At 48.8% G+C, this 13946-nt stretch overlaps 2 protein-coding genes across 2 annotated transcripts; one reads left to right on the top strand and one right to left on the bottom strand.

The window, feature by feature from the left end:
- Nucleotides 1-381: 381 nt before the first annotated feature.
- ARR3 (arrestin 3) lies at nucleotides 382-7249 on the bottom strand (the record flags this gene model as incomplete). The annotated part of the gene is made up of 12 exons (XM_039838987.1): nucleotides 7189-7249; nucleotides 6238-6275; nucleotides 5929-5959; nucleotides 5719-5779; nucleotides 5476-5520; nucleotides 2649-2848; nucleotides 2472-2531; nucleotides 2223-2290; nucleotides 1485-1620; nucleotides 1214-1298; nucleotides 876-948; nucleotides 382-519 (listed from the first exon to the last, which is right to left on the bottom strand). Coding segments are annotated over exons 2-12 (914 nt in total), but the record flags the coding sequence as incomplete, so codon positions are not given.
- A 4058-nt stretch (nucleotides 7250-11307) lies between these two features.
- On the top strand, nucleotides 11308-12481 carry P2RY4 (pyrimidinergic receptor P2Y4). The gene has a single exon (XM_039838948.1). It carries the CDS (start codon nucleotides 11335-11337, stop codon nucleotides 12430-12432), a length of 1098 nt encoding a protein of 365 aa, XP_039694882.1. The 5' UTR covers nucleotides 11308-11334; the 3' UTR covers nucleotides 12433-12481.
- Nucleotides 12482-13946: the final 1465 nt, after the last annotated feature.

Genomic DNA, 13946 nt, shown 5'->3' with positions numbered 1-13946 from the left:
AGAGATCACAGTGTTAGAGCCAGATGACACTTGATAGAATCCTCTTTGCTTCTGCCGCTTATTACCTATGCAAACTCGATCAAAGTTCTTCATCTCTTTCAGCCTCGGGGTCCTTAAGTTGAAATGGAGTAAGAATGCCCACACAGCCTACAACACAGAAGATTTTTCTCTCCACTTTTTTCCTTTCTTGCTGCCTAAGACCTAAACCTGTCATTGGTCTCATGGGCATTATTTAGCTTCCTGTTGGCCCTTGGGCCTGGAGGGATCTCTGAACACTGACCTAGAGACGTTCATAGAAGGTGAAACCTCACAAGTGTATATATGGCATACGGAATGGGTTGAGGATCGAAAATGGAAGTTGGGAGTTCCTTCTGAGCTTACATCGTGCTAGAGGCCAGATTGGTATCACCATGCTTGAGTTTGCCATCCAGTGCCAGGCCCCGTTTCTGGCTGCTGGCATCCAGGAGTGGGGTTACTGCAAAGCTCTTGGAGATGCTGGAGTTAGCAGCTATAGTCTCCCTTTGAAAGAAGAAGAGAAAAAGTAAAGGTAATTTCATTCCTAAGAGTATCTTGCACTAAGAGTATCTGGAAGAGCTGGCATGTCTAAGTGTGGGGAGTGGGAACGATTTGCTCTGATGGGAAACCCTTAGGCCCCGACCCTCTCTCAGCATTTTGATGATCATCTTGTGGGTATCCAACCTCTAGTTCTGGGATTCCTTCCGTTTATCCATATCAGCCTTCACTTTGACTTTTCTCAGTCCTGGACTCTTAACCACTCCCTCCTTAACCCAGCCCTCTCCTCTGCCTCCAGCCCCAGCCCTCTTGCCACCACCCCAGCCCTTGTCTCTCTGACCCAGGTCCCAGCGCCAGCTCACGTGAACTCCTGCATGAACACAGTCTTGGTGTACTTGTCTAGTGAATACAGGACAACATCTGTGATCTGGTCAACTGAACAGCCAGGAAAAACACATGACTATAATTAGTCAGTCCCCCCTGAGACCCCGACTCGCTGCCCTCAGATGTGACCTTATACGTGGCCACGCTATGCGTGGTGCACTAGGATGTGCTCGCAGACAAACAGAGATAAATGTTTCGATAAGCCTGCATTGGAGGGAAAGACTAAATGAATGCGGATCGACTAAATGGGACAGAGTTTTGGAAAAAGGCCTGTGGATACGGGCCCGGGTGCAGGGGGATAGGAAAAGAAGCTCACCTGAAATCTTGATTTTCTTGATGACCTTGTTGGTGCAGTTATTGATAGAAACATTGACCGAGATGGGCTTGCCATGGTAGTGAACCTGGAGCGGGAGGAGAGGCCCATCACAAGGTTGGAGGGAAACCACCAAGTTCGAGACCCAGCGTTCCTGTTTCCTTAGCGCCGTCTCCACCCTAACTTCCATCCCTGTCTACTCAAGTAGGAAATCAGTGAAGAAAGGGGTTCAGAGGGGTTATGGGGTATGGGGCAGGAAGTGAGTGCCACGCACCTCCGTCTCCATCCAGGCCTGGAGTTGTAGGGGCTGAGCCGACAGAAGGAAGCGGCGAGTGGTCTGGGCCCAGGGGCCAGGGCCTGGCTCCGGGGGTGCAAACTGCACTTTTCGAATGACCAGCCGCACAGAGTCTCTGAGCAGAGGCCAAGGGGTTAGCCAGAATGTCCCCTTTGGGGCCCACAGACCTTTCCCATGCCAGCCCCATAGCCCAGTCCTTGCATGGCGGGGAGGTGGGCGAAGACCTCCCTCGGACAGAGAATTCCTCTAGACCTTCAGTGTCGGGATCTAGACCACAGGTCAGCCAACTATGGCTCACTGGCCAGATCTGGCCTGCTGCCTGGTTTTTATGGCCCACAAGCTAGGAATGGTTATTACATTTTTCAATGGTTGAAAAAAATCAAAGACTAATATTTCACGCTATGTGGAAATTATAGCAAATTCACATTTCAGTGTCCAAAAATGAATTTGTACTGGAACACAGCCACGCTCACTCATCTACGGGCCATCTCTGCCTGTTTTCACACCACAGTGGCAAAGACTACATGGCCCACACAGCCTAGTTTTTGGCCCTTTGCAGAAGAGTTCACCGACCCTGGCCCGAGAGCAAAGAAGAGAATTCAGAGAGGAATCAGAACCGGGCATCCGAGTTGGTGGTGCTGGGGTTCCGGAGATTAGAAACAGGGCTGTTTCTGTCCCGAGAGCAAGATCTGGAGTTTGGAGAGGACCGAAGAATACCTCTTGGGGACGCTGTCCTCCAGGTTGTCAGCACAGAAACCCTTCACTTCGAAGTCGACCCCGCAGGCCTGCAAAGGGGCAAAGGCGATGAAAACTCATTTCCAACACTGCACCTCCCTTTCTTATAGGCCTAGAATGAATGCCTGACCTCATCCCTTAGCTGTTCCTTTCTCCGGTCTTGTCCTTTTGTCCCTCTGTCGCTCCTCCCAGCACTGACCATCTATCTCGTTCTTAGAGCCCAGACCTCACCTTTCCTGTATCTTCAGGACCTGGATGCAGTGTCACTGAACAGGGCAGGTTGACAGCCATCTAGAGGATCAGAAGGAGGTTAGCAAACAAAAGAAACAGGTATCCTTTCGTCTCTTGTTCTTTAGCTTTCTCTCTTAATCTTGCCTGGACACCTTGTCCAAGACTTGGGGTCAGTACCTGAAGGGTAAAGGGGTAGGCGTTGTCCCCCAGCTTGTGCAGTAGGCGCTCCTGCAGGACTGTGAGAGACCTCTGGGGGCTGGTGGGCTCAGCTGGGATGACTTGCTGGACCTGTACGTACAGATCTTTGCGAAACGTCAGCCCAATCACATCCAAGTCATCACGGCCATAGCGAAAGGCACATGTCAACATGACAAACACTGCGAGTAAAGGAGGAAGAAAAGTGTAAAGTAATTCTAGATATGGATGATGTTGATGCTAATGATGATGAGCATGGGATTATTGGCAGAAATAGAACAGTTATGATCGAACTCATACTTCGCAGCTAGTACCTAAGATTAGGGGTAAATTAAAAGCCGCCTCGATCTGCTCTACTCCCTAGTGGAGTATGGGATGGGGTACAGAGGGATACCTGTCCAAGGACAGAGTGACAGAGATTGAGGGAAGGAAGGATGTAGAACATAGCTGGAGAATCTTATTTCTATCAGGAGCCCTGACCCCAAATATCGAACAGCCAAGTTATCTCCTTTTAAAATTAAGAACAAGGAAAGTGAATCTATATTCGAAAGATACAGCAAAGACTGAAAGTAATGAAAATGGTAGTGTTTCTAAGGACTGGAATAACGGGCAGCCTCACACACTGGAAGAAAGAGTTAATCGGCACAACCATTTTGGAGGGCAGTTTGGCAATATAAAGCTTTAAAAATGTGTGAATGCCCTTTGGCCACTCGTTCCTTTTCTAGGCATTTAGTCTAAAGAAATAATTGGACAAGTATGAAAAGATATATACAAGTATGTACTTTACAGGGTTGTTTATAATAGCAAAAAATGTTCAAGCATTGAAGATTGGCTGAATGCGTTATAGTACACCCATACAATATAGAACTAGGCAACTTAAAAATGTATAGATTTTTCTGTATTGCCATAGGTGAAAAGGATTAGAAAACATTGTTTATAATAGAACGTTTTAGAGAAAAATATACATATTTTTGGACAGAAAATGTGAATAAATATGAACTAAAATGTGACTGGTGATTATGGCTGGGTGTTAGGATTAGTCTCTTTCTCCTTCATTTTTATTTTCTAATCTTTCCACAATGAAGACGAACAACAGTTTTCAAAGGAGACAACAAAGAAATTCACCCTGGTTCTCGATCACAGCCAATTAAAGTGGGAGAAGGGAGAGAGAAAGAAAGGAAAGAAGCGACAAAGGAAAAGATAAAGAGGTGAGGGTGTTAATCCGATGAATTGTTCTTAACGCATCCTGCTGTTCCCGTGTGGGGAGTTCATCACTGCACCCCCCCCCACAAGATCTTATTTGCTCTCTAGTGGTTTAGAAGCATCCTTTGTGCTACGATAGACCTCGTTTTTATTTTTTTTTAAACTCAACAGTTATTCTAAAGTTATTAACTTATATTTGTGTTTATTATACAAATAATAAAGAGAGATCCCAGATAATTTTTTTAAACAACACTTCATTAACACAACCACGTATACTGCCCCATAACTGGCCTTTAATAACTTAATGGTATAGCATAAGCATGTTTTACATCAAAAAATGCTCCTTGACAGAAAAAAAAATATTAGAGAATATGATGCAAATAATATATTCATAAAAGTAACAAAACAAAATGGCTAAGAATGAACTTTAGAAATGTAAACAACTTAAGTGAATAATATCAGACTCTACTAAGGCACATAAACAAGATTGGAATAAAAGAGAAAAAAAACGCATCTTATTCCTGGATCGACATGCCTTTTTTAAACTAAAGATTTCTTTCTGTAGGTTATTCTGAAGAATTTGCAGGCACGTGAAAAAGTGATTTAGGTTTTAGAAATAGTGATTGAGAATCTTACATAAGTCGGTTAAGTTACTGACTCTACCCCAAAATTTCCCTGATATTTAAAACTCGCTGGGCTGCTTATCCATACTGCTTAATCTGAGAGATTAAACCTATTTTTTCCACGATATCGAAAAGTTCCACCTGAACTAGTGTTCATCAATTTGTTCTAAGCTTTTTTCAAATCAAACCCAATTTTCAATTGAGTCGGATCACAGAATAAGAGTTAAAAGAAAAAAAAGCAATGAAAAAATATTTCAAAGTAATCTTGATTTCTAATACCGTGACCAGAGTAATGTTTCTTACTGTTTCTTGCTGTACTTATCGTTTTATTTGTTGCTTTGCTTGGGATTTTTTTTAATGGAAAAGATAAAGGGGCTTCCTACACAAAAGGAAACATGGAAAGGCATATATCAGAGGTTGCAAAAAAGCAGCCTTAGCATCACAGCTAGCCTCTGGAAAAATACAGGTTTTTCATTTATCCAGGCCTTTAAAAATCTTTTAATTAGTTGTCAACATTTGAAAATTAGGAAATTTGCATGAAAATATGGGTTTCTGGCATATCGAATCTTTCTACAGTCAGTCTAAGCTCAAGTTCCAATGAGCAGCAAAGCAGGGCACCACCAACGAAAATGGAAAAAAACCAGAAATTTTAGAAACTATTTAAATTTCAGCATGCATGTAAATTTTGTGTAATTTTGAAAAATAAAAGCTTATTTACGCTTTAGAAATATACCTGTTTTTGAATATTATGTGGGGAGGGGGCATCGTAATCTTTAACGTTTGGAAAATTTGGCCCCACTGGGCCGGAATTCCAAGTCGTTAGCCCCCACCAGACGGGGCATCCACAGTTCCCACCACTTTTGGGTTTTCTCACACCCCTCTGGTCCACCTGCGTACTCTCCTCGTTCAGGTTACTTGTCCGGCACATGTGACGTTTGAGTTCGAGGCCCCTGACACAAAGACCAGCAAGGGCTTTTACTTACTCTTTCGACCTTTTAAGTAATCGGGGTCGACCAGGACTACACCATCTGTGGAGAGAGGGAGCGATGGCACCCCTGGTCAGGAAAAGATCTCGGACCATGAAGCAGAAGTGGATCCCTGAAATGGTTCCTCGCATTTTCCCTTTAATTGTCCTTCTCTTCTGCATGGTCCTTTTTGGGCTTACTTATACTCCCTGGCTTCCATTCCCTTCTCCCCAGGCTCTTTCCCTTTTGGGACTCACTGACCAATGGATTCCACCGTGTCCCCATGATCCACGAAGTCTCGTTTCCCCAGGTAGATGGAAAGCTGTAGTGAAACAACTTCCCATGTTATTCTCGTAACCATCTTGGAATATATTCACCTGAATCCCCAACCCAAACCCCTGAGACTCTGAAGGGCATATCCATGCATCCCTTTTGCCCTCTCATTTGCCCACCTGGGCCAGGTTCACTCACCTTCCCATTGGAGCAGGTCTTCTTAAACACCCTATGAAGAGAAAACCAGAAAGAGGATGGGGAGGAAGATTGGGAGACCAGGGAACAGTAGTGGGAAGGAGAGGAAAGAAAGAAGTATGGAGAAAAGGAGATATTCCTATGATCAGAAGAGGCCCGAGGAACATGAAATGGTGAAAAGGTGGAAGTAACTGGGGTAGAGTCTAAGTCACAAGTTGGGAGAGGTTAGAAACCCCTCTACCACAAAGGCAAGTCCTTGAGTTTGGGTAGGAGCCAAGTCATAGGATCAAAGAATTAGGAGTTCTTACTTACCTGGAAATGTTGGCCATGGAATTGATGTAGAGCCTCTCCTGGGAAGAGGGAAGGAAGGAGGACGAGTCAATCATTTGATCCCTAGTCTCGTTATCCCACTTTGGTATACCACCCAGACACACCTAGTGTAATGCAACCTTTCCTCTTTCAATCTACACCTCACCACCATGAAGAGCCTTTTCTATTCTCTCTGTTGCCAAGGGTACTTATTCAGCCATATTCTCACCCATCCTGTACATGAGAAAAATACTTTTCCTATTTTCTTTTACAAATGGTTGGCTAACCATACTCTCCATTCTTGAAAACCTTCGGAGAGAAGGGAATTGTCTGTTAAGGGGCTGGAGATAGACCTCCATTCAGAAAAGTGTGAGGAAAACTGGACTGGATGAGGCCGGGCATCACCTGACATACACCCAGATGTGTCTGATACCGAATGAATGAACAAACGAAAACCAGATTCTGTCTGCTTTTGCTCCTACAACGGATCCTGAGCCCAAGTTCACTCCACAATGGCCTTATCCCTGAGCTAGGAAAGGAGAGGCATGGGAGAGAGACGCTTGGTTTTCTCATGCTGTTCGTTATTGGTGGTGTCTGAAGCCTCCATGGAGGTCGAAAGCCTTCCTTGAACTTATTCACTGCTCTTATCGCCCTCTCCAAATTTTTCCATTTTTATCCCCATCCACGTCCCAGGTGCTAGACCTTGTAGTATGGACCCTTAGAGAGAGAATGATATCTCTCTAGTGCTTCCTTTTGCTGCATATTAGGTCTGGCCCCAGGGGTGAGCTTAGGGGTGCTTCCAGAGGTCTCTTGTAGGTTTTCTCAGCCTGAGTGCATGCTGGCTGTGTCAGGAAAGGTACCCCTCAACTGCTCCCTGATATATTAAAGGGGATGCTAAGGGTAAGGGATGTGGGGCCTAGTATGGGCTAGAAATAAAAGATTTTCAACTATTACCTGGAGAGAGAGATGAAGCTCACATCGGTCTCCAGCTCTGCTTGCTATGCTTCCTCCCCAGCCTCTTTGGCACCCAAGTCCTGTGAATGCTCAGGATTGGTGGGGGGTCAGGAGAGAAGAATAGAGTTCTGGGGGTGGGGGTTGGAATGAAATGCTGATTTATAAATAGTTCAGGTGCCAAGAGTTTAGAAAGCAGATTAGTGGCTAAAAGATTAGTGGCTACGAGATTAGCGGGCTCTTCTATGTAGTTGTTTGAATCTGATGCTGTTCAAGGCAGAGCAGCTTGGGAAGGGGAAATACAGGGTTTGTGCCACGTGAGGCCTTGAACCTGAGGACTGGGATCCAAGTGGAGTCAGAGGCCTTAAAGGAAAAACATGGTAAGGGATAGAAATAGGAGAGCTCAAAGTATAAGCCACCGTGTTTCTGAAGGGAGAGCTTTGCATCTCACTCATCTTTCTATATCTCTTGATCATCTATTACAGGCCACACAAAAGCCAAGGCTATGGCAAAGAGGACCCTTCCCCAGCCCCCACCACTTAGGACTTGGGACTCTTTGACGTTTAGAAGCCCTGATTATCCTAGCTTATGTGCACAGCAGGAGTCAATCTCCTGTAAGAGGGAGGATGAGTGTATTGAGCTGTGCGTGAGCCTTGAACTTCTTTCCTTTTTGGAGAGAAAAGTAACCAAGGATTCTTGGCCCAGAGACAGGTTCTCCTGGCAGGATATTATTGCATGTGGAGGGAATAGGTAGTTGACATCTGCATCACCCCTATTTAGAGTAACCCCCCACCCAGCTCCCGACTGCCTCCAATCCCTGAAACTAAGTCCACACTATAGGCTCTAAGCAGCTTCTCTTGCCTCATATGACCACTCACGGAATTAGAGATATTTCTGTCCTACAGCTGCCAGGATCCCCACAATGGCAGCGACAAAAGCAATCTTCTTTATTTGATTGTCCTTCCTACAGGGCCCAGGCCCGGGCTTCATGGACTTGGAGAATGTAGAGGTAGAACCTCCAAGTTCTAGGGATACGGGGCCCTACACACCTCGCCTCCCCTTGATGCTGGCTGGTCTTCAGTATCTATCCAGAGATGCAGCCTTCAGCTCTCCACAATGGGATATCCTTTCTTCAGAGGATGGCTATGACCGTGGCTCAGAGGGCTGCACAGGGCCTTCCCTGCCTCCTGCTCCCCACTGCAGGCGCTGAATACTGTCCTGTATTCTCGTTGCACAGCCAGCCGTGTTAGTTATTGCCATTCCTTGCCAGGATGCACGCAGGCCCTTGTCTCTTAACTTGCTGTAACTCTCCCTCTCTGGCATTTTTAGGTAGAGCTAGAAGTCCAGACTCTGCAGGGACCACAGTAGGATCGAAAGTGGTACTTTTGGACTGGCCTGCAGCCTTTTTGTCTTCAGATCCACACTTGAGGCTCATTCCCTCTTTCAACTCAGGTTCATGGTCCTCTCAGCAGGAAGAAAGTAGATCTGATAGGTCTGTAATTCATTATTATGATTGAACTTATATCATTACCTTTTCCAGGAGCGTGTGTGCGTTTCTTGACTGAGGTATAATTTGCAAACAGTAAAAAGCACAAATCTTAATTGCACAGCTCGATGAATTTTTACGTACTGTGGTAGGCTTAATAATGGCCCCAAAGATGTCGGGTCCTAACCCCGGAACCTATGAACGTCACCTTATATGAAGAAAGGGACTTTGCAGATGTGATTAAATTAACGTTCTCCAGATGGGGAGATTATTTCGGATCATCTGGGTGGGCCCTAAATGTCACCACTAGTCTCTTTATAGGAGGGAAACAGAGGGAGATAGAACATGATTTGATGATAGAGACAGAAGGTATTCTGAGGACCGAAGCCAGGTGCTGTGCTCCTGGCTTTGGAGTTGGAGGAAGTGGCCATAGTCAAGGAATGTAGCTGTAGAAGCAGGAAAAGGCAAAGAAACGGGTTCTGCCCTAGAGAGTTGCAAGGTGACTGCTGGAGTTCAGGTGCAGCCCTGCTGACACCTTGATTTTGGCCCAGTGAAACTGATTTTTGACCTCTGCCCTCCAGAACGGGAAGAGAATATATGTGTTGTTTTAAGCCACCGAGTCCGGGAGAAGGGAGGAGAGGGGAGAAAGGGAGTGGGGAGAGGCTCTAGGAGTAAGCTTTGGGAAAGGTTCCCATTTGGGGAGAGGAGGACAAAAAGGAACCAGGAAAGGGGTTTGAAGGGACATCCAGAGGAATAGGGGAAGCATAGCAATGGCCACATCACAGAAACAGAAGTAAGGATGAGAGCGAGTCAGCGTGTAGCCTCGCATTATGCACAAATCATTCCTTCTGTCTCCGGTGACTAAGAGAAGCCAGCTTCTGGTAGGGGAAGGTTAGGTGAGGTCTCTTCCCGATGTAGCCACAGGGTGGCAGCAGTGGCAGCGGCAGCTGTGTCTAAGGACGGGCAGATGCCTACCAGAGCTAGCTAGTTAGAAGCCGTGGGAGTCGGAGGCTGCCTCAGGCCGGGGCTCCCCTAGTGTAGTGGACACTAGACTGTTCCCTTGGGTATACGCTGTCTCAAGTCACACTTGCCCTCCTCTGAAGAAGCTAGCTTTCATCTTGGGAGTGAAGTCACAAAATACTTTATAGATTCGCAGCATTCGATGGTTTACAAAGTGCTTTCACCCCTATGAAGCAATTCGATATGCAGGAAACCCTAAAAGGTTAGTATTATCATTCCCATTTCACTGGTGAGGAAACTAAGTCATGAAGAAGTATTCAGGGTCACATAACTAATACATGGAAGAACAAGGATTTGAATTCAAGTCCATCTGGCTCCAAACACCTGGGCCTTTTACGCATTGTCACAGCAGTCAGCTGTCCAGGACTGCTTTGTATTTGCCCCCGGCCCTGCGACAGAGCAAGGATGTCCAAGTTTCTGGGCCTTGCAAGTGTTCTAGATTCTCGATTCCAGAGCCTCCCTCACAGGCTTGCCTCCTCCTCTCACTGCCAGGATCCGGCTGGGCAACATTCTCAGGACCTGACGGTCAGGTTCGGAGTCCCCCTCCTTTCCCAGCTCCCTTCCGAGTGGCTCCTGCTCCGGCCTGCTTTCCCTCCCCCAGCACTACCCGCCTCATCCTCAGCATCCTGCAGGCCCAGAACTTGGCCCCTGTGCCCGAGACCTCTACAATCCCGAAGGCTCGCTTAGCCCCAGGCCCACGGCCCCTGACAGTTGGTCATTCCCTGGCACCCGGCTCTGAAACATCTCGGCTTGGTCTCTGCTTTCTCTGCCGTAATCAGAGCAGGGCCTCCAGAGTGATAGAGAGAGGTGAGGGGTGGTGCGTATGAAGGGGTGGGGTCGGGGAAGCTTGTTGGCCAGCATCTGCCTCCTTGCCATCTCCTCTTTCATGTGGAATCGGCATCTCGAAATACTGACAGGCTGAAAAATGAACTGCCCTGCTTACGGCTGTCACCATGTCACTCAACAGCAATTCCATTTTTCCAGTTGCCCAGTTAGAATCTTGTTTCCCAGTCTGTACAGTGAGAGGCTTGGAGCAGATAATCTTGATGGGCCTTTCCATCCCTGACAGTCTTCTGGGCGGGAGGAGGGATGGCCCCACCCCTAACCCCACCCCCTTGGATATGCCCTCTGGCTGCCAAGGGGAAGGGTGACAGTCAGCTGGGTTCAGCTTCAAGGGGAACAGGTAGGAGCTTTGCCAAGTTTCTTGGGTAAGGCTGGCGATGGGGTTCCTGGGCTGGACCAGGCATTAGAGAGAACTTTAGTATGGAGACACCGGAGCAGGGCGGGAGGAGAAGTCAAGTGACCATGTGGAGAGATGCTCTCTTCACGGGGACACAGCTGCTGTGACAAGCTGGGAGGCAGTTGGGGTCCGGGCATCTTCTCAAATGGAAGAGTCCTGGTGGGCCTACGCCCGTTCAGCTAGCCAGCTCTGAAGGACAGAGTCGGCTGTAGAATGAGACAACCCAAAGCATTGCCTGCTGCACCCCACGCCCCTGGCTGGACCAAGGGAGCTCGGGCCGGCTCCGGCTGGCCTGGGTTGCTCCCACGTTTACGCCTCTTACCTCCCAGGTCAGGGCTGGGGCTGGAGGGGTGGGCAGGGAAATCCAGCACCTCACTTCTGCCCTTTCCACCTCTAGGGGGCCATGGCCAGTACGGAGTCCTCGCTGCCCACAACCCTAGTTCCCAGCTCAGAGCCTGGCGACAGTGAGGTGGAGCTGGACTGCTCGTTTGATGAGGAGTTCAAGTTCATACTGTTGCCTGTGAGCTACGCAGTTGTCTTTGTGCTGGGCCTAGGCCTCAATGCCCCGACCCTCTGGCTCTTCGTCTTTCACCTCCGGCCCTGGGATGCAACGGCCACCTACATGTTCCACTTGGCCTTGTCAGACACTTTGTACGTGCTGTCGCTGCCCACCCTCGTCTACTATTACGCAGCCCGCAACCACTGGCCCTTCGGCACGGGGCTGTGCAAGTTCGTCCGCTTCCTCTTCTATTGGAACCTCTACTGCAGTGTCCTCTTCCTCACCTGCATCAGTGTGCACCGCTACCTGGGCATCTGCCACCCACTGCGGGCACTTCGCTGGGGCCGCCCGCGCCGTGCAGGCCTTCTCTGCCTGGCAGTTTGGTTGGTCGTAGCCAGCTGCCTCGTGCCCAATCTGTTCTTTGTCACGACCAGCTCCAGGGGAGATACCATCCTATGCCATGACACCACCCGGCCCGAGCAGTTTGACCACTTTGTACGCTTCAGCTCAGCAATCATGGGGCTGTTCTTTGGCGTGCCGTGCCTGGTCACGCTTGTCTGCTATGGGCTCATGGCCCGGCGCCTGTACCGGCCTCTGCCAGGGGCTGCCCAGCCATCATCTCGTCTGCGTTCTCTCCGCACCATTGCGGTGGTGCTGACTGTCTTTGCCGTCTGCTTCGTGCCTTTCCACATCACCCGCACCATTTACTACATGGCCAGGCTGTTGGAGGCTGACTGCCAGGTGCTAAACATTGTCAATGTGGTCTACAAAGTGACCCGGCCTCTGGCCAGCGCCAACAGCTGCCTGGATCCCGTGCTCTACCTGCTCACTGGGGACAAGTATCGAAGGCAGCTCTGGCAGCTCTGCGGTGGCAGCGCGCCCCGGCCCCCCATGGCCGCCTCCTCCCTGGCACTGGTGTCCCTGCGTGAGGAGAGCAGCTTCAGGTGGACGGCCATCCCCGAGGACAGTGGCTGCCCTACCCCTGGGGCAAATAGATTGTAATACTGGAAGCCTGGAAGGGAGAGGAAAGGGGGTGAGTGCAAGCAGAGGTGAGGGACTCTAATAGTGATGCCTGAAATAGCCGCTCCCTCCTCTTTTCCAGGCTCCGCTGTGTGACTCTCCCCGCCCCCACCCCCGAAGGTTAGGGGGAGCCATGGAAATCATGTGAGGCCCCATCTCTCATAAGCCCTGCAATTGCCCTCTACTTTTTAGGTAAAGACAGCAGCGGCCACTCTCCACTCTTTTCTCTTGGTTTCCATTTCTTTCCTGGGGCCATGGGTCCATTTCTTGATCCTAAGAGGCTTCCTGGACATCTTCCCCAGTCGACCTTCCTCCTCCCTTCCCCCTCGTCCTCGCATAACATGTGTTCCTCCAGCCAGATCAGAGCATTCAACTGGCGAGGTGGAGAAGCTGGGGTAATCTCAGGATTGGCCTGACTTATCTGATGGTGATAACCAGGATCAGGAAGTAGGGGCACCAGCATATCACAGATGCCAAGGATTTGACCTATGTAGTGTCCACACCCACTTCCTGGTTTCCCCTTCAAGACAGGATAATTTAGCCTCCTGAGGTGCTGAAATAGGATGCGGTCCCAGACAGCCTGCATGCGGGGTGCGCACATGCAGCTGGAGGCACGGCACTGTTGAACTTGCATGTAGTCACTAGATAGACAGGGAGCCCTGAGTCTTATCATGGGATAGAGTCCCTGAAGAGCCTCAGGAAGCAGAGCCCAAGCTGATGAGGGCCTTTGGAACAAGAATGGGACTAGAGCTTCTTTATGATGTTTGCTGAGAGCATATTTGACAGTCGTCCTGTACTTAATGAAAGGAAGAGGTGATGGCTCAGAATGAGAGGGAGGAGCTCTCGTGTCTATGGCTGTAAATTCCGGCAGCAAGGAGTAGAGCAGGTTTGTGCAGAGGGTTGGGGGTGGTGACAGGGACAGATGCCAGAGCTGGTTCTTCACTGGTCTCTTACCTTTCTCTAGCACCTGCCCTAGATAAATAAGAAATCGGTCACCAACTCTTTCAGATCCGGCTTTAAGGTTTCAAGGTCAGGCCAGGCCACTGGGACTAGGACACCTCTGCTCAGAGACTCCCATCCAGTCACCACCCATCCCCAGCAGCACCATCTTAGTGCTTATGGGCCTATGGGAGTGGGGAAGGGTATGGAACTTGGGGAGCTATCTCTCATGCCTTGGGAAGAGTTTCTGGGTGAGCTTTTCACAAGAACAATGGACTCACACTTCTTGGAACCCCCTCTGAAAGCTCTGCCCAGCCTGTTGGTCTCCTGAGTCTCTAGCCTTCCTTTTCTTTTGATCCACTGTTGCTGACCTGTTGCCGATCTCTTACATGTCTATTAGCTTCTAAGGGGTGTCTCTGGAGAGTAGGGTTGGGGCTGGTCTGCAGAAAAAAATGACTTCGATGTCCCTAAGAACCCCTTTGCATTCTTTTAAGTGCTCTCCCTCCCTGGATATCCAGAACCCGCTTGTTACCCAGGATCCCTTCCATTAGGAGTAA

Source organism: Pteropus medius, unplaced genomic scaffold, assembly GCF_902729225.1.
Source record: "Pteropus medius unplaced genomic scaffold, Ma_sr-lr_union100, whole genome shotgun sequence".
Taxonomy (NCBI): Eukaryota; Metazoa; Chordata; class Mammalia; order Chiroptera; family Pteropodidae; genus Pteropus; species Pteropus medius.
The sequence above is the reverse complement of the archived record's forward strand: the minus strand, read 5'-3'. Positions and strand labels throughout refer to the sequence as shown.

Coding starts and splice junctions, on each gene's coding strand:
- P2RY4 (XM_039838948.1), top strand. CDS start 11,335: ATGGCCAGTACGGAGTCCTCGCTGCCCACAACCCTAGTTCCCAGCTCA.